Source organism: Ictidomys tridecemlineatus, chromosome 5 (assembly GCF_052094955.1).
Source record: "Ictidomys tridecemlineatus isolate mIctTri1 chromosome 5, mIctTri1.hap1, whole genome shotgun sequence".
Taxonomy (NCBI): Eukaryota; Metazoa; Chordata; class Mammalia; order Rodentia; family Sciuridae; genus Ictidomys; species Ictidomys tridecemlineatus.
The window spans coordinates 148,198,788-148,224,096 of NC_135481.1; the positions used below are offsets into that span (position 1 = coordinate 148,198,788).

The 25,309-nt window shown below is 43.5% G+C and overlaps 1 protein-coding gene across 1 annotated transcript in view; it reads right to left on the minus strand.

Moving 5' to 3' along the window:
* Positions 1–25,309, minus strand: part of Adamts17 (ADAM metallopeptidase with thrombospondin type 1 motif 17) — a 347,529-nt gene that overhangs the window by 144,580 nt on the left and 177,640 nt on the right. Inside the window, exons 9-10 of the mRNA XM_078051258.1 lie at positions 14,176–14,316; positions 12,078–12,228 (exon numbers count right to left, since the gene is read on the minus strand). Of these exons, the coding sequence (XP_077907384.1) occupies positions 12,078–12,228; positions 14,176–14,316 (292 nt within the window). The remainder of the gene's footprint in view (positions 1–12,077; positions 12,229–14,175; positions 14,317–25,309) is intronic.

Genomic DNA, 25,309 nt, shown 5'->3' on the forward strand with positions numbered 1-25,309 from the left:
AATAACAAAATTCCAAAACATTCACAATGATAACTGAACATCTATAGTAGAGGTGGTCTCTGCTATAGTGTGGATCATAAATATCCCTCAAAGATCCATGTGTTAAAGTCTTGGTCCCGGTTCAGTGCTATTGGGTCCTGGTGAAAACTGTGAGAAGTGGGGACTAGTGGGAGGTCTTCCAGTCATTAGAGGGGGCCGGAGGATTCTAGCTTGTTCCTCTTTCTCATTCTGCTTCATAGCTGCCATGAGATAACCAGATCTGCCTTATCATTTGCTCCCCACCATGATGAGCTGTCTTGTCACAGGCCCAAAAGCAATAGAGCCCAATGACCGTGGACTGAAACCTCTGAAACCATGAGCCAAATTAAAACTTCTCTTATTATAAGTTGATTATCTCAGGTATTTTGTTACAGTAACATACAGCTGACTAACACAGACTTTGTGTAATTATTTAGTGCCCACAAGCTGTTTACTAAGTTCTTATTAGATGAATTAGAAAATGTCAATGACTTTTCCAGAACAAATTCTTTCATTGTATCCTCAATACCACTACTTATTTAAGTTCTCTTCCTCTTTCATCTGGATGACTGCAATTACTTTTCACAGGCCTTCTTGATTATAATCTCTCTCATACTCAACACACAGCTTGCGAATCTCAAACACAGACATACGGTAAACCATCCTTCACTCTCTTCAGGACCCAGGGAAAACTCCTACTCCTATCACAGGCCAGCCCAAGTTCTCATTTGAACTCCTGTCCCTCTTCTTTCCTTGATACCTCCATGCATGCTTGTACTAAATTCACCAGAGAGCAATCTGCAACCTTGCAGAGGCAGCTGTTTTGATCCCAAGGGCTTTATCCTGTCCCTTCTACAGGCTGTACAATGCTATATTGGAGATACAGGGCAGACAGTGAGCACGGCCTTCTGTCTGGGAGCTCAGTCCAGGACTAAATAAGTGGTCTCCACAGAGTCATATTCCTCTGCATTCTTCAAGGTCAAATCCAGGTGTTCATCTCCTGTGAAGGAAGTCTTTCCTCCATCCCCACCAGGAAGAGTCCCTCAGGGCTCCAACAGCACACTGACTTCACTGGTCCTGCCAAGGGACACTTCCATACGTCTTACTGGCTGCACCCCTGGACACTGTCTCATCTCATTAGCTGGCACACAGCTGTAGCAGCAGCACATTTACATGTTGAATAAATGAACATGCAAACAATGAATGAATGCATTTACAAGTAACATAATACTGGGTTTCAGCAAGGTCAGACAAAAGTGGACACAGGCTTAGCATGTACCAAGTCCAGGCATTCATTATACAAGTGCCTTCTCGGGATTATCTCATGACCACTCAAACCACTCTTATGAGCTAGACACTCACTGTTCCCATTTTACAGATGAGAAAATGGAGATACACGACTGATCTAAGATGTGGATCTGGGACTGTCCTGACCCAAAAGTTATTCTGCCTCTCCCTCAGTCCCCAATTTCCTTTTCCTGCTTTCTCCACCTGTGATCTTGCATTCTCTGTATCAGCCAGAGAGGGTGCTCAACAACTTGTCTTATTTGCAGTACAACAGAATGCTTCCTGACCAGCTCTAGGCTGTTCCCTCTCTCTGCCTTCAAGGTTCTACAGTTTGAAGATCTCTGATCTAAAAACTCTTGGAGTCAAGAGTTTAGATTTTGGAGTTTTTCAGATGTTGGAATATTTGCATAGACTTTACTAGACAGCATCCTGAATTCAGAAGTCCAAATCCAAAATCTGAAACTTCTTGAGCATTAAGAGGGATCAAGGATTTGTGATGCTTTATGTGGAAACTCCAATGGAAAGTGTAAGCCTTGGCTTTGATGAAGTGTGACACCTGAGAACAGGCTAGAAAGATTAAGAGGAAGCTACTTAAGTCAAATAACCATTGTATCGGGGGCGGGGGGTGGGGGGTGTGTGTGTGTCCCAGACTCCTCCCAATTCCCACTGCCCATGACACTCTTTGAACTGCAATAGAAAACCCTTAGTCCCTGCAAACCACAAGAAAAATGAAACAGCTCTCTGGCTTAACATGTGTCACCTCACAAGCTATGGTCTGGTGAAAGGCACACAATTCTTCAAAGTGCTGTGTGATAACGAAGCCAGCCCGTACTATGTAAACACAAGAAGGTCTGCGTTCCTCACAATGACCTCCTGGATCATGCATGCAAATCCTTACCATTTTTATTCAACTGGGGGTAGCGCTCTCCTTCTCACTGGGTACCCATGAGGAATTGAGAGAGGAGCTCTAATTCAAAGTGAGCCCCAAGGGGATGGTTATGTAAACTGCCTCAAAAATGTGTGGCTGATAACACAAGCCAAAGGGAGATAGAATAAAACTCCACTGGCTGGCTGCATGAAAAAGTGACTAATCCAAATTTTCCACAAATACTACTGCAGTTTGAAGTCTTCCCCAGGCCGGCAAGCCAGGACTGCTTCTGGAAGGTTTCCTGCATCCCATGGCTACTCTTTCCATGTTCCTGAGGGTAGCAAAGACCCTTACCTGGCTGAGGCTGGGTGTTGCTCCAAGGGTAGGCCCCAGACACCTGGCCACTCAGCTGGCCTGGGGCCAAGAACTGAAAGATAACACACAACCTGCACTGTCTGCAGAGCTCTCGGAGAAGGCAGTCTACTGTAAACTTTCAAACACTTCTGGAAAATTAGGGCTATCTGCTGCCAAAGTCCAACAGCTTCAAGAGGCTGCAGATGCTGGGCAGGAAGCTGAGACCCACACAGGCAAAAGAGCTTTCAGCTGGGCATCCAGCGCCACATACGACCATGCAAGCCCCGTCTGAGTAGGGCAGGGCCAGGCCAGGCAGGCTCCCAGACCTTGCCAGCCTCCCTCTCTGGCCAGGTCCACTGGCAATGAAGGGATAGATTTTATTTAAATCAGCAGTTTCCAAACCAGGCTGACAGTAAGAATCCTAGGGGGAGGCTATATAAAAATACAAATTTCTAAAACCCATGTCCCCTAGAAATACAGTAACTTCTAATCGGATTTGGAGTGGGACACAGTAACATCCAATAGTCTCTGGAGGAGGCTCTAATGACCCATTAAGTTTAGAACTGACTGATATCAGAAAAGAGTCCTGCTTCCAGGTAGCGTTATGACAACTTGAGCTTCTTGGATGCCACAAGAAGCTCTGGATCCATCAAGATGTCCAAGCAGCTCTCTGCAGGACAGAAAGAGGCTTTCCAGCCCTGGGACTGGGGATTTTCCAAGAGATACTGAGTGCTGGAGAGCAATCCCTGGGGGTTACAGACTCCCAGGGCACCAGGAGGAATGGAGAGGACAGCACAAGAAGACACAGAAAAGGAGAATCAGCCAATATAATGGTCAGCTAAACCAGGTCCCCTCCTTTCCCACTGACTCCAGGAAACAAGGTTGCAGAAAAATGACAGAAGCAACACTGAGTGTGTGCTCCGTGCCAATTGCTCTAGTTTTTCTGTTACGCATCTCTCATTACGACCCTATAATGTGTCCAAAGGATCTATTTTCCCATTTTGCAGATTAGAAGATTGAGGCATAAAGACTGTATAGTGTGTTCAAAGAAGTGGAGGCAGGAAGGCAGCCTGGGCAGCCTGACTAGAGAGCCCATCTTCTTTCCCACTGTGCTATACAGATTGCACCTCCATGCTGTACCAATGGGAAAGAACAACATTCCATGGGAACGTTAGGTAGAAAAGAACACTGCACCCCTCTAATGCCTGTGTCCACTCCAGACACTCACTTCCCTCCAATCAGTTCACAACTTCTTCGATTAACAATGTTCTGAGAAAAACAGTGTAACATGCACACTGCGGTCCCTTGCGAATGCCCTGGAACAAAATCTCGTCTGCACTCATGGCAACCACGGCTAGTGGAATCCTCTCTAAGCACTACCTTTCTTTGTATGGTGGCAGCCATGCCTAGGCTTCAGAGCAATGATAGAATATGTTGCACAGAACACAGATGAGGGGTGGGTGGTCATTCCATAGTACCTTTCAACCTCGGGTCCCCAGGTTTTGGAGTGCTGGTAGTAGCAGCAGGAGAAATCCCCCTGCTGTGTGGGAAACGGGTGAGGGTTGTGTGGGGCAGCGATAGTGGTCATGGTCAGGATACTGCCCTAACTGCCGCCTCCTTTGCTTTGTCTCCAGTTGTATACTCACTCTTCCTTTCAGTCGATAATGCCTAAATTTGGTCTTCCCACCCTTTTTCACCTGGCAGAATATCTAAGCTTTAAAGTCTTGTTAAAGAGTAACTTTGCTTTGCAGTGATGGAGGACAGGAGGAACTTGTAATCATAAAAGAGATTGATTGAACTAATTGCATAAAGTTCATTTCCCCTTTCTAATAAATATTTACCATCCAGTGTTTATATCTTTTATGTTTGGACTTTCTTGAAATACTTTCTCGAATTAAAAACATCACATTACCATTGGCTAAAAGAGGAGACGGCTGCATTTGCCAAAACTTCTACAACAAATGCCAGCTATTGAGGCCAATTTTTTTGTAGTTCATATTTCCATAGACAGCTTTGAGCCTTGTAATACCAGCATTCCGCCGACAGACATGAAAGATTCAATGGTAATGATGATGCTGCAGGAGCCTCCAGAGGTCTAAAATTTAAAATGGACTGCATTTTAACTATTTTTTTTTGGTTCTATTGTATGCAGATGCTTAAGAATGCAGAAAACCTGGCTACTATTTGAAACCTGGGTGGCTCCCAAAGCAACTGTAGCAATGTTTTCTCACATCATTTACCCTATTCCTTTGAGTGAGGAAATGGTTCTTAATTCATGGGTCTTAAAACAGCTAGGAACCATGAGCACCCAGAGAAGGGTATACACAGAAGTCACAAGGAAGTGCTGCATTGGAAATTCTACCCAAAGAAGAGAAAAAGCTCAGTCAGGGCATCCCATGTTTCCTGCTATGGGCAGACACCAGCCTGCCACTCTCCAACACCAAGTCTCTGGTTTTGGGGGTCCTTAGCATCTAGTGGTGCTGAGAAAGCCCCTCCTAGACTATGTTTGCCAATGCATAGTTATTAAATACATAAAATTACCAAGAAAATAATTAAGTTGAAATATCATTTTCAAAATACCGATTTCCTAAAGTGCAATACTGTAATATAGGTTTGTCAACACATTGTCTATAATATAGAGGGGACAGTGTAACCAGTGTAATGTCAAAGGAGTGGGGAGTATAAATGATAGTTTGTGATGTCAGCCACACTGTTATACATATGAGGATGTCTGTCATTCCTAATCACATGACTGTCCTGGGTCCTGTGGAGACTGCTGGGGTTTACTGCCAACCTTCATAATGGAGGGAAATACTAACTTCACTTAGAAGTGGAAGAAAAATAAAGGTGCGATTGCTTTCCTATCCCAGTTCATGAATCCTTTGAAACTACCCAAAGGGCCCCGGTTTGGCACTCCTGCTTCAGTGTGGTCACGGGGATGTGTGGATGAGAGACGTGCTCCCTGAGAGGAGGGAGGCCTCTGCTCTCTGCTTCCTGTCTGCAATGGGCTGGGCTCATCCTTTGGCAGATAAGCTTTTGTTTCCCATAAGAGACAGCAGTGAAATGAAAACGGCCCACCTACTAGTCAGGGTGGTTAGTATCGTTCTGAAAATGGAATCTATCAAGTTTCTTTTTCTTCTTGTTTTTATGTTCTGTATTCCAGAAAAGAAAATGTTCAACTCCTCAATACCGGTGTGTCTCACAGTTTTATTCCCTGGGCAGGGTCCAATCTCCACTATATTTCATTATTATTTTCTTTTCTGTAACCGGCTTAAAGTTCCAGACATTTTTAAGACAAAAGATACACAGACACAGACAGACACACAGAGAGTTGCCTCATTAGTGCTTAGGTCCTTTTCCAAGCTTCCCCTAATGGCTCTATACAGAGACCCCAGCCCAAGGTGCTGGCCAGTGAAGTTCCCATCAATACAGTCTTTAGGGGAGCCCCAGGCTTGGGAGCATGGATAATGTTCTCAATTTCCAAACGTAAGTATAGTTTTTAAGAAAAGAGATTGCTCCATATTTTTGGAGTTGTAATTTCTTCACAATATCCTCTCCCCTTAAACTGCTGGCTGTGCATTTTTCTTCCTTTTTACAACATCTAGTACATAGCTGTTTTTGTTTCCCTATAAAAGGGGACCAAAAGTGGTTTAGTGATTATTTTTTTTTTCAGTGTTAGGGATTGAACCATGCCTCATGCATGCTAGGCAAGCACTCAATCACCGAGCTATATCCACAGCTCTGGTTTGGAGAATATTGTTCAGAATTTTGTAGCACAGTTTTTTTCTGAAGTAACTGGACATGCTTTGAGATGTTAGGAAGTCACTTGTGTGATTCTGTCATGAAGACTAGACAATTGGTGCTTTCCACCTGGGGACACAGGATGTTCATGGGGCTTCAAGAAGACTCACATCTAAATAGAACATGTCAAAAACCCGAATGCACTACTTTCTCAGTGGAATGGAGCACAAATGACTATGCATTCATAATCCGTCTTTAAACAATCTACTTCTAATGTCCTCAACCACAGGGATAAGCAATATATGACTGCATACATTTTATTTCCCTTGTTATCTTAAAAGCTAGGACTCTCTGCTGTGTCATTTCCTGTTTGTTCTACATTTGATATTACACATCTTTAACTGATAACAATCTGTCTTTATCTGATATTATAGTGGTCCCCTTTATCCTTGGGAGATACATTCTAAGACCCTCATCGCCCAGGGAGACAATCAAACCCTATATGTACACTGTGTTTTTTCCTAATCATGCCTATTTATAATAAAGTTCAATTTATAATTTAGTACAGTAAGAGATTAACAGCAATTACTACTGATAAAATAATTATGACAATGTGCTATATAAGTTATTTTAAGTTTATTCACTATTTCTGGATAAGGAGGGACTGCTGTTATTACACCTCACATATAGTATAAGAGTCAATATCATATTTTGAATTTCTCCCTTTCTGGCCTTTGTGAATGCCATACATTTTACTTTTATATGTGTCATAACCCTAAAGTACTAAATTAGTTCCCTATGGCAAATTTGAATTGGTTTCCTACTGCTGTTACAACAAATTACTACAAATTTAGTAGCTCAAAACAACATAAATTTTCTTAGAGTTCTAGAGGTCAGAAGACCAAAGTGACTCTCATGGAGATAAAGTCAACTGGCAGCAGGGTAGATTCCTTCCGAAGACCTTTTCCAGCTTCTCAGGGCCAGCTGCATTCCTTGATTTGTGGCTCCTTCCTTGCATCACCCCTAAGTCTTGCTTCTATCATGATATCTCCTCTCTCTCCTTTTGATTTGATCTCATGTCTCCCTCTTTTGAAGGATCCATGCAAACACACTGGGCCCATAATATCATCCAAGACAATTTTCCCATCCCAAGATAATCAATTTAATCATACCTGCAAATCCCCTTTTGCTATATAAAATAACATTCATACATTCTGGGTATTAGGACATGGAGAGCTACTACAATTACAATTATTTATTTTAAAACAGCTGTTTAAATGTTCAATAATTTTTAAAAGACATTCAAGTATACTTCAATATGTCATATATTTACCCATGTAGTTACTACTTGCAGTGTGTTTCATTCCTTTGTGTAGATATATATTTTCATCTAGTATCATTTTCTGTTGGAAGATTTATTTTATTTTAATGTTTCTTATAGTGTATAAGCCTGTTCATGATGATTTTTTTTCCAGCTTTTCTATAACAGGAAAAAATTGCACTTAACAATTTTTTGAAAGATATTTTTGCTGGGTATAGAATTATAGGCCATGCACTATCTGATGCCTATGTGAGCTCCTCAGAGTGTTCCTCTAACCCTTTCAGATGGCTCTTTGCCTGCCCTGGGGTAGTTTTTCCACACACCAGCACTGACCAGTAAGTGGCATATTCCGAGGGGACCCTCTGCACATCTCTGGGGGTCTCTCTTTGGGCAGCTCTTTCTTTAGTACTCTGTCTTAGGAACCCTAGTTGCCTCAGTTCCCTGTGAAAGCAGCTCCATTTCCTCTACTAGGAAGACTGTGGCTTCCTTTTAGTTCTCCTGTGCTGCAGCTCTTCAGGCAGTTAGCAAGAATAATCCTAGGGCTCCCCTCAAAGGGAACAGGCGCCTGTTGTTTTATGTAAAATGTCTTAAGAAATCCCTCATTTTTTGATTGATGGATCAATCATTTGAATTCAGACAGGAGAGTAAATCTGGCCCGTCATTCCATCTTGGCCAGAAGAAGAAGTTGGGGTGAGAAACTTAAAGGCATATTTGAGGCCATGTCATTTCATAACGTGATATCCATTTCAATCCTCAAGGAAAAGAAAGGGTAATAATGACTACAAAGATCAATTATAGCACTGAATTAAAAGAACTCATTGGTTCTGGTGTCTCTGGCTACATGAGGAGGAATGAAGAGTTAAGACGATGCTTCATTTTTCATAGCACCCAGGAATTCAATAGAGAAAAACGTGGATCCTTTAAATGAACAGATAGATCAGTTCTGTCTCCCACAGGTGGGAACTGGCATTGTCCAGGAAGAAAATAACAACACAGCTATAAGCTCACGATATTGGGCACTAACTTTATGACAGAACCATTTCTCTACATTTTACATGTCTTCACTGACCAGAAGCCTGATATTTTACTAGTGAGGACACCAAGGCACAGAGAAGGAAAAACAATCACTAGGAACCAGCCTGCACTCACTCCCTACCAGACTCACTGCCCTTCCTTGAATGGTTCTTGTCCTGGGAGGGAGCCAGGGGAGTGGTCTGCATGGACCCTTGCAAGACGCCTGGCAGATTCACCCCTTATGGTAGTGAACCACATGGAAAACCCTGCCATCAGGTTTAGAGAGTAATATATCACATGGAGAGGTCTCTAAGGGTCTCTTTCTCCACTCTGCACCTGTCCATAGATTCATCTGCAGGTGAGTGCAGCCACACAAGCAGGACTGTACCAACCTTCAGTTAGGGTCACGGCTGGATCCCAGAGCAACACATACTTACTGAGTGCCTACTGTGTGCCAGGCACTGCTCGTGGCAGTTGAAAATTACTGGTGAGCAAAAGTTAAGATGACTGCCCTTGAAAGATTTTTGATCGAGAAGAGGGGAATTATCAGTCATAATAAGTAAGTGCACTCTACAGCATGTTAAAAAAAAGTAAGTGTCTGGAAGCAGTGCTTTCCCTTCAGAGGTCAGTTGGAAGTCGGTGCTGCAAGGGTGGGCAGAGGAGGGCTACTGATCATAGTGTCAAGCAGGGCAGTCGGGGTGGGACACATTGACAAGGTGACCCTCAAAAACAACAACAACAAAAAATCTTTCCTCAAAAAAGATGAGGAATGATTCATGTGGATAGCTAAGAGAGGAGCTGCCAGGCAGAGGAAGGGGCTGCTGACGGTGGGGCGTGACCCCGCTGGGAGCTGCAGGGAGGCAGCAGGATAGCTGTAACAGAGCAGGTGAAGAGGAACACAGAAACGACATGATAGGGGGCAACACGGTGATCTTGTTGCACAAAGCAGGAAGGAATGGCCGTAGAAGACGTCTGCGATCCTGCCGTACTGAACACATTCTGGAGCACATACCTCTATAGGCACAGAGGGAGCAATCTGACCACACTGTGATCCCTGGAATCCAAACCTGTGCTGGTATCTTGGTCTGGATCTGACTTAGAGGACCAGCCCAGACCCAGGGCAGCATGTCTCAAATCTCTGACCTTCCACAGTAGTGCAAAAGCCTTAGTGAGACATGTTCTCCAGCATGAGCAGTAGCTGCCACCTCACTGTCACAGTCCTTGCAAGTGGAACAATGACTAGTGACTAGTGGAGGCTGGCAGCCACCATGGTGACTCCACTACTTCACCCTCCCTACCCCCCCTCCCCCCCCCCCCCCCCCCCCGCACATAATGACTCCTGCTATTGGGGCAGAAAACACTATTTGATTACTGGCGCAACACTCAAGGTAAAAGCAAGTAAGAAAACATGAGGTGCAGTTCCTGGGGAGCTGTGGGATTAAAAGTTCAATTTCATGGCATCTTACAAATGGGAAGATCGCATTACAAATTTATTTGCATTTTGAGTCTCTAGGGGATAAGGAGCTACAAAGCTGACCTAACCATTCATTACTTGTCGATTCCCTTCTCTCCCTCAGTAATAGGCACACTGGGCTTTCCTTCCTGACCATCCTCTTACATCCCTAAGTGCCTAAGTGTTGCTGTTAGGGTACTGCACAACAGTGCAAGGGCAGAGTCCAGCCTGGGAGATTGAGAGTCCCCAATATGTGTCTCCCTTCCTCAGCCCCACCTTCCTGCAATCACCTGGCTCCTAGAGGGAAAAATGGCTCAGCTTGCAGGGAAGGTGGTCTTTGTCCAGATCCACCCATTCAATCTTACTACCCTGGAAGGCCAGCTCCTCCGACCTGCCTCCTCTCAGCAGCGCTGGGTAGGACTCCCTACTGGGCACTCTGAATCCACTGGGAACCTCCCCTTCTCAACCCTAGCGAGGGGCCCTTCTGTCTTTCCTAAATGCTCAGTGTCTTTGGGAAGGTTCTAGACATATATCCTCATGTTGGTCTTGTACTGAGCTTAACACCATCAAAGCCCCGCCCCCCCGCCTGAAAACTGCTCTCTTGATATTTGTATCATTGATTCACTTTGGAGGCTGAAAATGAAGTGTAAGCAAATTGAATGCTCTTGGCAGACACACACATATAGAAACGAGAGCTTTCATGGTCAAGCTGTGCAGAGGCTGATGAGGAGCATTAGACATGGAAGGCTGCTGGGGTGGTCAGAATCCTGGCCCTGATCACACTGCCCAGGGGACCAGCAGAGGAGGATTCAGAACAACACTGTGGATAAGCGTCCTTGGGAAAAACAGCTGGCAGTCGGTACCAGCTGGGTGTTGAGGTGCTGCTGTTCTCTATACCCCAAACAATGCTGTGCCCCACCTGCAGGATGTCACCCCAACTCTTAGATAGGAAGTCCTCAAGAGGCAGCATGAACTCCCTGGGAGTCGAGGCTTGCCAGGATCCAAGGCCTCCTTCTGTAGGCAGCCCTTGTGGATCTGTCTTCCTTGGTTTGGGTTCTGTCGTGAGTTCCTGGTCAGCCCTCCACAGATCCTTCCTGGGACTAGATGCTGTCCTGAGCCCTGTGCTTAGCTCTCTCCTGGGCTGCCTGCCCCTGGGTGGCTCCTGAGCCCCACAAATCTCTAAATACTTTCCTTTATTCTGTCCTTCTTCTGCCCCAGGGTGGTGCAGGCTGTGCTCCCTAGCTGAGTTCCACTGGAATGCAGGCTTCTCTGGCCATTCTGGACCTCCTGTGGCTGTTACACAGATGGCCAAGGGCATGGTGCCCCAGGTCCCAGCATGTTCCTCTTGGTACTCTCCATCTGAAGAATGAGCCAAGCCATGGGCCTCCCTCTTTGCTGCACAGTGAAAAAGTGTGTGCTCTGGGTGTGCCTGCACTTGGATTCAAGTCCTTGTTTTCCTACCTACTAACCAAGACACTGTGAATGGCCACTTACTTAGTTTGATTTGCTCTTATCATCTGTAATGTGGAGATAGAATCTAGGGAGTTATGGTGACACTTTGGGACCAGACACATAGACGCTGCTCCATAAATGCTATTTAACATGGTTATTATCACTAATATATAACTGATTTATTACATTTGAAATTTTCTCCATCTGACATTCTCCAACATTTAAAAGTTTTTAGTCCTCTTCCTTATCTTTGCAAAGTTTGAAATCAGATGATGTCAGATCACTTCCAAGAAGTATGGGTCACTCTTTTTTCTCTAGCATTCAAAATTTTTCATGCTAAAATACTAGGCTTCTCATTAGAAGTAGAAAGCCTGAAGCATCCCCCTTCAAAACTGCCTTGTATGCAGGGACCTGAAACACAAGTGTGGGCATGCAGGCATGTGTGGCTATCTACGCTACATATGTGCAAATGCCTCTGAATGTGTGTTATGTACACATATATGCACATGTTAAGTGTGAATACCTATATCAGTGGCCCTTCCTGAGCCAGCTTTCCCCTGGATGCTTACCTCCATGTTTTTGCAGAAGGTGGCATTGGTGCCGAACAGGATCTGGCACTGCTCATTGGCGCTGTAGTGCATGCCTGGCAGCTTGTGAGGGAGGCGCACTGCATGCTGGCTCCTGGGGTCTGTGACCAGCAAACAGGTACTGACTTTGGACCTGAAACAGCCAAGAGGTAAGCTGACTTGCAAATGTACTGTCCAGGTTTTTGTTTTGATTTTTTGGTCTTTAAGAATGATGCACCTTCGGGCTGCGGTTGTGGCTCAGTGATAGAGTACTCGCCTAGCATGCATGAGGCACTGGGTTCGATTCTCAGCACCACATAAAAATAAAATGAAGATACTGTGTCCACCTAAAACTAAAATAAATATATATTAAAAAAGAATGATGCACCTTCAAGTGATTTATGGGAGAAGGCCCCAGGCACTGGACATGTGGATTGTGCTTTGTTTGCTTTTTGTTCTCACATGTCTGAATATGGATTATTAAGAAACCGGCCACTCAGGAGGGGCCCAGGAGCAACACCCTTGAAGCAAAGGGTCTTTAATGGGGAATTTGACAAAAAATGTTTTTGAAATAAATGACCATGATATTTTCTTAGAATATGGTTTTTGGACAAAAGTTACTATGAATAAAGAACAAGCATAATTTAAATAAAATCAAAGTGCTTATTTCCAACTTCACAAATTCTCTTTCAAAGATTTGTGGGGACAAGGCAGCTGTCTCACCTGACTATACCTGCTGCTGCCACCAAAGGCTGGCCAGTGGTACACTCTACGGAGGACTTCAGGATTTCAATCAGAACAGAAATGTTTACTTACAATGAGAGGTATATTTCTAAAAAGGAAGCTTTATTAGAGGGTCAAAAATATTTTAATGCTTCCCCCCCCATTCCTAAAGCAAGGCAGATGGTATTAAAAGGAAAACCCAGTAACTTGCCAAAATTCTTGAAAATTGCATGCATGCCAGTACACAGAGCTGAGGCTAGCCCATCTCCCCCAGACTAAGACATTACTTGTCACCAGTGGGGTCAGCACTGTGTATGTGAGCAAATGAAAACATACTCTCTGGTTGTACTAACTCTGTTGGGTACAACAAATAACATCACATAGCTATTACATTTTACTAAAATTCTATGATAACACACACTCAGGGGAAGTAGACCATATTAAAACCAATGGGTCCATTTTTAAGCCTGTTTACCACTTAAGCAATTTCCCCATCAACAGGAAACATGAGAGAAGACCCAGACAATGCCTTTGTCACTTTACCCCAGATCGCCTGAGTACTTGAATCCCTTGGACTGTAAAGCTGCATATGTAGGTGAAATTCACTGACTCACCTCTGTTCTACAGATTAATATGACTAAGTAGAGAAGTACTCAGGGCACACATCAATGCTATAAGCCAGCCCTGAGGGAGGGAGGGAGGGAGGGAGGGAGGGAGGGAGGGAGGTTGTATGTATGTGTGTATGTGCTGCAGTACTGGGGATTGAACCCAGGACCTCATGCATGCCAGATAAGTACACCACCACTGAGCTACACTCCCATTCTAAGCCCCAAGGTTTCAACGCTCTATGACCAGAACGGTCTGTGTGTACACTCAGTTTGACAAGGATCTGAAACTAGAGGAGCAATTCTTCCACAGAATGTAAAAATGGAATGATGTAGACATCTTGTAGGAAGAAAGTAGCATTGAGATAAACACACCCTGTCTCCACATGGGCAGGTGGTGAGCAAACCCACCCTGCAGCAAATTCATTCCCCACCAAGGGAGGCAGCCTCAGCACCCAGGGAGTGTTCAACCACCGCATACAGTACCCAAGGAGCACCTCTCAGGTGGTGTCCACACATGGTCACAGGACTGCAAAGAAATGAAGTGGATTTTCAAGCCAGGGTCTCTATGTTGATATTGCCATCATTGAATAATTATTTAATGGTCACCTGCTGGGTGTCCAATGTCATACCAGATCCACACTTGGGAGGAAGCATTTGCCTGTTATAGGATATTGCACTGATCACCTCTTCAGGCTGAAAGGACTCTAATCATTTTGCATTTGGGGAGAATTTTCTATTGTACTATGCTACAGAATGATTCAAGGGCTTACTTGAGGAAGTTTTCAAGGTCATCTCGACTGCAGGAGGACCAAGAGAGGTCACTGGGGTTCCGGCCTTTTACCCACTCGCCCGACATGATGTGGGACCGGCCAGCACAGGATGAGTGGTCATCGTCATGGTTCATCCCTAAGCTGTCCAAAGAGAAGGAGGAGGAGAGAGGAACACTATGTTACAGGTGTCTCATTTCCAGGTCCAGGTTCAAGCACATTATGTACATTTAAGTCTAAGTACAAGTGATATAGGGTGATAGCTGCTCTCACAGAGATCACAGCGGGAATTTACAGAGAAATACAGTGGTGATTAGCTCACAAAGTGAAAGAAAACTGATTGAACAAAGAGACAATATAAATAAATGAAAATCTTTAAATGAACTGTGATAATTAACTGACATTATAGCTCTTAAACTCTCAACTCCTTTTTTTAATATTTATTTTTTTAATTGTAGTTGAAAACAATACCTTTATTTCACTTATTTATTTTTATATGGTGCTGAGGATCGAACCCAGGGTTTCGCACGTATGAGGCGAGTGCTCTACTGCTGAGCCACAACCCCAGCCCTAAACTCTCAACTTCTGATGATCAGATTTCCTTACTCTAAATATTCCATTAGAGGTTCAAGTGTTTGATATTTCTTGGAGATAAGTCACAGTGCTAAGGGCCAGTGGGAATCACCCAAGACACTCAGTTATCAAATGTCATGGGTTTGAGTTTTCAATTTCATAAATAACCGTGGCTTTTTGGTTTTTTCATATCTCTATACCTGGGTCCACCAAGATCATTCCCGTCACCTTCCTTGCCCATCTGGACCTGAGAGACAGCAGAATGCGTGACTAGGCATGGATGGTGGGCCACACGCTGTAATCTGAACAATGAGTCACCAGAGTTTATATACGTACCATCACTGCAAGGGGCTGAGATGCAGTTTACTGCATCAGAGAGCACAGTTTGCTTATTGATGATTCCCAGAGGAGAGACCTCATGTGTAAGGATGCCTATTCTTTGCCAAGAATCCCAGTGGAGGAAAAAGAAAAATCATGCTTTGATTCATGTAGAAAATATTAGCTGCTTTTCAAGTGGCAGATAATAGACCAGAAGAAGAAAGAATGGTGGACCAGCTGTCATTTATAGCGTCAAATCACGGACAGCCTGTGAGAAGAGGTACTTATAAAAAAAAAAAAAAAAAAAACTACTCAGCAGAATAATGAAAACCATCTCTGGTTAAATCCCAGCTGATCCTCCTATTGAGAGGTCAGGTGTCCATCCACTTAAGGTAAAAAGAAGAGCCAAGAAATAATTAGATAATTCTGGCCAATAAAAATAATTTATAGACATTTCCAGTAATTGCTTTGCTGAATAAAGAGGGTCCTGTTTCTCAATGCAATTTCTCACTTTTTGTCTTCTTCTTCTTCTTCTTTTTTTTTTTTTTTTGGTGGACTACAGAAAATAATGATTTATATGGAATACATGGGAAAACAATTTTCTTTCAGTTTTTAAAAAAATTCTGTTAGAAATAAAGAGTTATTTAAAAGATTTTCATTCTTTGTGCCTGAAATACATTCTTTTTCACTTTTACTCTCAGTATATTTCCTTTATTTTGAGGTTTACTTTTAAAAACTTTATTGTGGTAAGAACACTAAATATGAGATCTATCCTATTAAGGGTTTAAGCATACAATGCAGTATTGTCCACTGTAGTTTAATGCACAGCAGCAGCCCTCTCGACCTATTTATCTTGCTTAGCTGAAACTTGATGCCCACTGATCCATGCCCTCTCCATGCCCTCTCCTCAGCCCTTGGCAACCACCATTCATTCTATTCTTCAATTCCATGAATCTGACTATTTTAGATCTCACATGTAAGTGAAATCAACAAGCCTGGTTCTTCCCATGATTGCTTCACTTCACTTACTGTATTGTAAAAAGTTAACCTCCAAAATACATAAGGAACTCCTATAAGCCAGTAGCAGGAAAAAAATAATAACCTGATTTTAAAATGGGTTAAAGACTTGACTTAATCATTTCTCCAAAGATAACATACAAATGACCATCAGGTACATGAAAGGATGCTCAATGTCATTAATCAACAGGGAAATGCAAGTCAAAACCCTAATGAGATATTGCTTCATACCTTTATGATGTTTGTCATCCAAAAAAAAAAAAAACAAAGACAAGTACATGTAATGATGTGGAGAGATTGGCATGCCTGGTCACTGATGGTTGGAATGACTAATGGTGTAGTGTAACTGCTATGGAGAAAAAGTACCAAGGGTCCTCAAAAAAATTACAACAGAACTACTGCATGATCCAGCAATTTTACTTCTGGATATTTAATCAAAAGAAGTGAAAGCAGGATCAAAGATATATTAGCCAAGATGTGGAAACAATCTAAATGTCTATTGATGGATACATGCATAAATGTGTTACATGTATATAATGGAATATTATACAGTCTTTAAAAGAAAAAATTCTTCCATATGTAACAGTATGTATGAGCTTTGAAAACACTATGTTAAATGAAGTCAGATTTTTACTTTTTTTCTGCCTGCTATGTATGTATATGTACACATGTATGTATGTATGCATGTGTTCATTTATCTCATATTAAGTTTTGAGGGAAGTGAATGTTTTTTAAAGTACATTTAGGTTATACAAGAATGACTTACCTTAGATGTAATGTATGGTTTGATTTGATATCAGTAAATAAAAGTAGTGATGATGTTTTCAAATTAAATTAAAATTTTTGATGGATTTTAATGAAGTCTGCAAAATGTGTAGAGGTTATGAGATAGGAATTTAAGGATATGGAGAAAACACTGAGTCTCAAAAGAGAAATGCCCATAAACTGTTGGAACACAGAGCAAATAACTCATGAGCCATCCAGCCCATGACTTTGTACCCAAGTCCTTGTCTGCAGCTTGCTGACCGGCTGATGAAAAAGCAACAACACTGCAGGACAACCCCAAGGCAGCTGGAGGAACCACTGCTGTAGGGAGCATATGCATAAAGATGGTGGTGACCAATAAATGACCCTATCATTAAAATAGCAAGATGCATCCTCCTGGATGGAGATTTAAAATGCTAATGAGACATATGATGTAGGAAGTAGCATAATTAGAACATTCCAAGGCAAGGCACAAGGAAAACTGGTACAAGACTGCATAACCCTGCCCTGACTCCACCTCCAGCACAGCCCCGTAGCTGCTGGCCCTCCATAAATGCTAAAACTCCAGACCAAGATGGGGTGATTCACACTCTTGAGACTTCCCACACTCCCATTCCCACCAGGTACTTGTACCTGGCACAACCTTAAATTCTTTTTTTGCACTTTCCTATGATGTGGTTAAGAACCTAGAAAGTCGGAGTAGAGGTCCATATGGTGATAATTATAGAAATAATTATAGAAATGTCTCATGACAAAAATGGCTTCTGCCTCTATAATGTGGGGTAACTACTGCACATGGAATGGGTTCAACGGCTCTGTCTCCATCCAGCTTTGGCAGGGCCGTCCTGACTGGGCAAGAAGGAATGTTCCTTCCAATGGTCACAACCCACAGACCCCAGAGTCCTCACCTGAATCCCAGACCAGAGACCCTCTTTTGAACATGATCTTGCCCATGAAAGAAATGAAGCAAGTAAGTTCTATGTATAACAATGACATGAAACACTAAGGGAACAGCCCAAGAGAAAGAAGTCTTTTGTCTCTTAGGGAACATTAATGATTTCCTAAAAGCCTAAAGTTCTGGGATCCTGAGCTGGGTCCTTGGGTAAATTATCTGGGGACTTACACAGCAGATCCATGGGCCTTCCCCCACCCCACCCCAGTCCTCCATCACAGAAACCCTTTCTTCCCATACAGACCCAAATAAAGAAGGCCTCACGGGTTGTAGCGTGAAGAACATGTCAACTGTTACCAAATCCGCACCATCCCCCACGAGGCGTGATTCAATCTTATTTTCAGAAATGGTTAAACCCCTTAGTGGATCTCAACTCTACCTACAGGAATTCCCTCAAACCTCTTTCCCACCTTTCCAAACCTAGGCCTCAATCTATGGAGAATCAATACACCATTTAATTATTCTATCTTTGCACTTTGAAAAACCACATTCCATCTTCCCTAGGCAGGATCTTCTGAACCAGACAGTTTTTTTTCCCCCCCACAACAAGGATGTTTTGGAAAATGACAGCCCAAGGAGATCCAAGCCCTGGGAGGATAGTCTCACCATGGGCACAGGGATGTTAGGCTTGAAACCACTTCCAAGTGTTCTCTGGTCTTCAGATTGGTTATGAAATAAAAAAGCCTCCTCTCCCCACACTTCTGGACTCTCCTGGCCAGAGGCCCTGGTCTCTCGGGAGATTTGCAGGATGGTTACAAAAGTGCTCAGAAAAGTTGAATGTGCAGTCAGCGATTCTGCATCCACCAGCCGCACCTCCCTCTTCCAGCCTTCAGAAGAGGACTTCCCTGAAGAATGTTCCAGCCATCAATAGTGGGATTCTTGGCTTTCCAGAGCCTGTCTCTAATATAGATCACGCCTGATCTATTTTAAAAAATGTTAAAAGGTTAACAAAGTGCCTCATAAATTTACAGTTTGATGAACTAGCACTGGGCTGAGAGTCTCAATACTTGAGGTTTATATAAACTACTGCTTAGGTTATTTTTAGTTTAAACTAAAGATTACCTGACAGAAAATTCCATGTTATTTTAGGTTTATGTCCCAGGGCATCTATTATTTCTGGCAATGATATATTTAACAAAAACGTGTAGCATTAAGTATGCACAGTAATTTTAACTCTAAATGTCTGTGGGATTGAGGGCACAGGTGGGCCTGGTGTCACATGTATCAGACATAATAATAACTTAATGGCCTTGAGTTTATTTTATCTTAAAACAAAATAACATGCTACTTCTGTATTTGCTTCTGGAAATCCCAAGTGAACCCTGGAGGGAGTTCTGAAAGTATTACACTGCTCCACCCCTTCTGTCTACCTCAAAGGCTCTTCCTCCACGCATGGTTATAGAGTGTGGAGAAGAGACATCCAATGCATGGTCGTTCAGAACTCTTCCATGACTTCAGGACGAAATTTGGTAAACCTTAGAGTCGCATTTCCCCTCAAAACATCTTCTAGCAATAGGGCCAGTCCTCATCCAGGGATTCTACATGTTTAGATTCACCCAACCATGGATGGAAAATATTTGTAAAAATTTTAGAAAACTACATCTGAATACATACAGACTGCTTTCTTGTCGTTATTCCCTAAACAATACAACATAATAACTACTCACATAGCCCTTGCGTGGAATTCCATATCATAAACCCCCTAGAGGTGATTTTAGGTGTAGTGAAGGATGCACGTAGGTTCTATGCACACACTACAGCATTTTATTTAAGGGACTTCGGTATCTGTGCATTTTGGTATCCAAGGAGAGTCCTGGAACCAATTCCCCACAGATACCAAGTGACAAACTGTGTTAATTTAGAAGAAATGCTCTAGATAAGTTGGTCTTCTATCAGATTCTTCCCCTGCTGTACCCATAAAGAAACACCAACCCTCCAAATAAAAGATAGAATTATTATTTTTAACCATCCATATGCCTTAACCAGATGAGATTAATTTCAATTCCACCTAGACTTGGCAATTTCAAGTCCTTAGAATCTTATTTAATAATCTTCCCACTAACAAACAGTATCGACAGCTAGATTTCTCTGGGAAGGTTTGTCTCAGCCAATGGGGAATGGCTTGGCTTCTGGCCCTCATTGATTTAATTATTAGTTAAAAATAAGGGCATGGTAAAAATTTAAAAGACACCAAGGGGTATAACATGAAATCGACCTGCTCACCACGCCTCCAGCTTCCTAGGCTCCTGCTGCCTCCTCGGAGGGAACTGCTGAGATCAATTCTTCTAGGGGCAGCTTATTTAATAGGCATTGGAAACCAGCCCCCAGCATTTCCTCTCCCCTTCAAAGGCCAGTGCAGAGGAGGGGATTAGCTGACCTACAGGAGGGGTTGCCCCTAAGAGGGAGTCTGCTGCTTCCCAAAGTTCAAAGACCTCTCAGGGACATCAAAGGGCACAGGATGCTCCAGGCAGTACACATTCTAAGGACAGGCTGCTTCCTGCACCTAATGACCACTACCCCCTTCCTTTCCTAAAGCCACACACAAGGAGGGGCTTTATGGTCTCGTTATTTGGTCTCTGCCTTTTCCCTCCTGTCAGAGGGCTAGAGAAGGGATAGGGATGGGAGTGTGTACTTCTCCACCCCCACTCCAGGACTGAAATGCACCCCACCCCTGCCAAATCCCTCAATACCCCGGGAGCCAGGGCTTTTGCTCATGCCCTTTGTCTGTCTGGAACTCCTGTCTACTCAGAGGTCCAGTCCTCACGTCTCTTCCTTCCTGCAGTGGCCCCTGATGCTTGAAAGGGATCCCTCCAGACTGGACTCCTGACCACCAGAAGTCCCTCTGGAGGCCTCTCAGAGCCAGCGTGAAGGTGGGATTGATCATTCTTCACACCTCAGGAGTCCAGAATCTCCTCAAAGCAGACCCAGGGATAACCACACTGAAGGGGCTGATGAGTGTGTGGAAACTGATGGAACCCACAGACCAAACAAAACCCAAACAGTTTGACCATGTCTAACAACTTCCCTTAAAAGGCTTTTCTCCCATGGAACGATGGTCTGTGCCCATGTTCCTGAAGTGGCTGGCTGCGCCCGAGAGCACCGCCTCAGCATGGAATCCCGGTGAGCCCTCTCCCCTGAGTGCATGATAAGCCAGAAACCAGCAGCCACATCTTCCAGGAGAATCCGAGTTCTAATGGGGACTTTAGCATTCCTTCAAGGCTCTGAGGCAACTTATGTCCTAATACAACACAAAATGAGGGAGTCAGGACCGAATCTCAAAGGCAAATAGTAGAATATTAAGAACAAGAGGAACCTATCTCTGTTTCTATCATGCGTTAGTTTTCCAAAAGTGGATACACAATGGAATCTCCTAGAAGGTTTTAGAAAGCACTGGTGACTCTTTTCTAGCACCAGAGGTTCTGATTCCATTGGCAGGAAGCATGACTTAGGTATCTGAAATTTTAAGAGCTCCCAGGGGATGGTAAGATCCACCAAAGTTTGAGAACCACAACTCCAGCACAGATTGGTGGTGTTCAAACTTCAACGAACACTAGAAACCCCCCGGGGTGTGAAAATTCAGATTGCTGGCCCCACCCCAGTTTCTGATTCAGGCACATGGTATATGAGCAGGGGGAATGAAGATTCTCACTTCTATTACGTTCCCAATTAATGCTGAAGCTGCTGGTGAGGTTGTTGTAGTTTAGATCTGAATGTCCCCCCCAAAGGCCCATAAGTTACATAAAGGATTGGCCCCCAGCTAGGGGATATTGAGAGGCTGAAGATACTCTTAGAAGTGGGACCTAGTAGGAGTTCTTCTGGTCACTGGAAGTGTGCCCAAAAGGGGAAAGAGGAGGCCAGCTCTTCCTCCTCACTTCCCAGCCAGGAGGTGAGCAGCTTGCTCTATCACATGCTCCTGCCAGGATGGGCTGCCTCATCACAGGACCAAAAGAATGGGGCCAAGCAACCATGGACTAGAGACTCTGAAACCTTTCGTCCCTTTAAGTTGATTATTTCAGGTATTAGTTACAGTCACACAAAGCTGACCAACACAGCAGCCAAGCAGACCTCAAGAACCATGAATGATAAGGAATTCTTCCTACTAGTAAGCACCCCTAATAGGTTATCAGCCCTTGTTGATCAGGTAAGAATCACCTGGAAAGCTTGGAGCTATTGGCCCACCTGTCAAAGCTACAAATACTGGTAGCGTACCCTAGACCAGGATCTTTGAGGAGGGGCTCCCAGGTGTGCTAGTGTACCACTGGGGCCAAGAACGTCTTCTCTAGAAATAGGCTGCCTATGAATACCCCAGGTAGAGTCAGCACCACCACTCTTTCCTATTCTGAGCTGAGACCTGCCTTTGTGCAGCTTCCCAGACACAGATCCCAGCCTGCCATCTTAGCAACCACTGATCAGCCCCTCTTGGTGATGCAACAGAGTTCAAATACTTGAGATCTTTCTCATGTCCCCATTTGATCTCTCCTTTTTGCCCACAAAGTCCAAAGCAAAGTACAAGTTGACAGCCAATGACAAGAATTCTCACTGAGATTTTAGCCAAACAACACAAGATTTATAACAACCACTTCTTGTTTAGTCAAAGTCAAAATTCAGACTGTTATTTCTGCCCAGATTGTCAGATTTCTGGATGAGACCAGGGAGGACATCAGTGTTGGCAGTTTCTGGATGCACTCAAAATACAAGGCCCAAATACTGCCCATGTAGTCCAGCCTGATGGTAAATAGTCTAAGGAGCAGAAAAAGTTCAGGAACTGTAATAACACTGCTATATTATTAAATTTAGTTGGGTGCTGCTTAACAATGGGGACCCATTCTGAGAGACGCATCATTAGGCCGAATCATAACACATTCTGTTACACGTCTGCTGCTGTGAGAACATCATAGAGTGTACTTACACAAGCTAAGATGGCTGCTCATCACTAGGCCATATAATTTTACGGGACCATTGTCACATATATGGTCCATATTGACCACTGACTGACGGAAAAGTCTCCATGCCGTGTATGGCCACACTAGCTTATGTGACTCTTTCTCAAGTATCCTGGGTATTATACAGACAAACTGTTTTTCTAACAAAAGGCTTTCTTTTTAAAATTTCCATGCAGTTGAGTCTTTGGGGGCTTTGTTCCTGGTATTTCTTTCATTCTCTCACTCTCTTTTTTTTTTTTCTTTTTTGAAACTGTTCTTAAGCAATACTTTTTATCTTTGAAAAAAATCTTCACTTCCCCTAGTATAAATTACAGCTTCTTGCAGTAATCACTACTGCTTAACTGGCATTCAATTTACAGGATAAAAATATATTCTTTTGGCCCACTTAATGATTGTGTACACAACTTGTCCTCAAACCCTCTCTGGATTTTGGCTCAAAGCAACTATCATGTTCCGAGGATGGAATGTGGTTTCAAGTAATGCCAAGTCTTGCATAAGCGATAATTGATATTTTTGCTAGCGGCAACTTTGTAGTTGATAACGGGTTATTAAAACAGGAAAAGAGGCCCTGCCCACAAAATCTCATCTGAGATGTAAAAGGTGTTCCAGACAAAAAGCCTCCTGGTGTCAAGAAAGGGTGGTTCCAGCAGGTCCCATCTCTTTGAGAATGTGTGGCCCCAGGGAAAAGGCAGCAAAGATGCCTCTAAGTTCCAGCATCTGCCCACCTGCCAAAGCCCTCTTGCATTCCAGCCACAGGCATCCCAGCCCCAGAACAACTCGACTGCACCTTCACAGTGAAATAGGAATCAGAAATAGTTCTTTCAAAAAGAACTTTGACATTGGCCTTTATTTAAATGTCTGACTTCAACTTTTGCTGACAGAATAGATTAGAAACAAAGTTTGGCAATCCTGATATAGTAGAGACTAATTGATCCTGACCACAGCTGTCCAAGAAATAGCATTCTATCCTTATCTTTGGCCACCCCTTTCCCCAATAAAAGGCCAAGAAATTTTCCTTCTGTTCCAACTAGGATGTGAGATTTTGCTGAATTGAATGCAGCAGAGGGATCATGCATCTACAAATACCATAGTTCCCTCTTCCTGCATTTTGAGTTCTTCAGGAGAATCCTAATTCTTCAGGAAAATAAAACCAACATTTCAACCCCCAATGAATAAAGAGAAACAGACACAGAACAGCAGCTGTCCTGTGAGAGATGGTGAGGGAATGTGTGTAGGGTAGGATGGAGACTTTAACCTTGAGGATAAATTTATGTGGCCTTGTCACCTCTATCACATCAGCACTGATTCCGGCTTCAGAGTGACAGTTTTGTCTATGTGAATGGTGCCCCCAGAGCATGCAATGTGCCAGCCCTGCTTATTGCTTAGCAAGACTTCCAATGCTTTCCTTTTTTTTCTTGACCCTCCATTTCCATTGTACATTCATTCTCCGCAATGTCACAGGAATATAAACACTTATTTTTGGCTCTTCTTTTTAATGGCACAAGAAATTATGAACTGGATTAACCCAGCAGCCCAAACAAGATAACAGAACCCCTAGACTGGGTCCTGTCTTGTGATCTGTCTTCCAAACCACGTGGCTGAGGCCATATGACCAAAGTCAACTGATCCACGTGTGTGTGGATCTTCTCTGCTTCTACATTGAAATTTCTTCCTGAGTCAAGCCAAGTCCTCATTGGGTTTTCTGTTGCTATTACAGAACACTTGAAACTGGCTAATTTATAAAGAATAGAGATTTATTTTGGCTCTCAGTTCTGGATGTCAGGAAATCTGAGATACACTGGCTGTATCTTGTGGGCTTCTGGTGAGGGAAAATGAAAGGAAATAGGCACATGCAGAATAGAGGAAAGGGGGCCAAATACGGTGTTTCTATGATAAAGGCACTAATCTATTCACTAATTTATTCCACCTCTCACTGGGCCCCACCCCTCCAATATGACCTCACTGATTAATTGAGTCTCAACAGGAGTTTTGGTAGGAGCAAACCATATCCAAACCACAGCACCCAGTGCTCAGTAGCATGTCTCATGCACCGGAATTTTCTGTGAGCTACATCAATTGCTGGTCGAGTCCTGAGGACCTATGGGTCACATTATTCTCCATCTTCCCTGCTCCATATGCCCTGTTTCCGAATGGCACCATAACTATGGCACATGTGTCCAAACTAGAAATGACCATCTCCAGATGGAAGGACAAGACATGTGAAACCTCAAAGACCAAAACCAGGACAGGCATGTCAACTCATCTCGCCCCACTGCTGGGAAAAGACAGCACTCTTTAGACACACCTGCAGCAATACCTGCCCCCTCCACGCTCCCTTCAAGTGGCTTTCCTCTTTGGTTATAGGTGAAGTCAAGGAAATCTGGGTAAGAAAATAGGACTCATGACAACTTGGGCTCTTTTCCAAAAGAAAACGAGTGTCACTGTATGAGGATGAGTCAGATCTGCATTGTCTACATGTCCAAAATCATCAGTCGGAGATCAACTGGTCCTGAATGGGGAAGGAACCCTAGTGATGGCAGTGAATCCAGAACAGTGATTTCTTCTGATG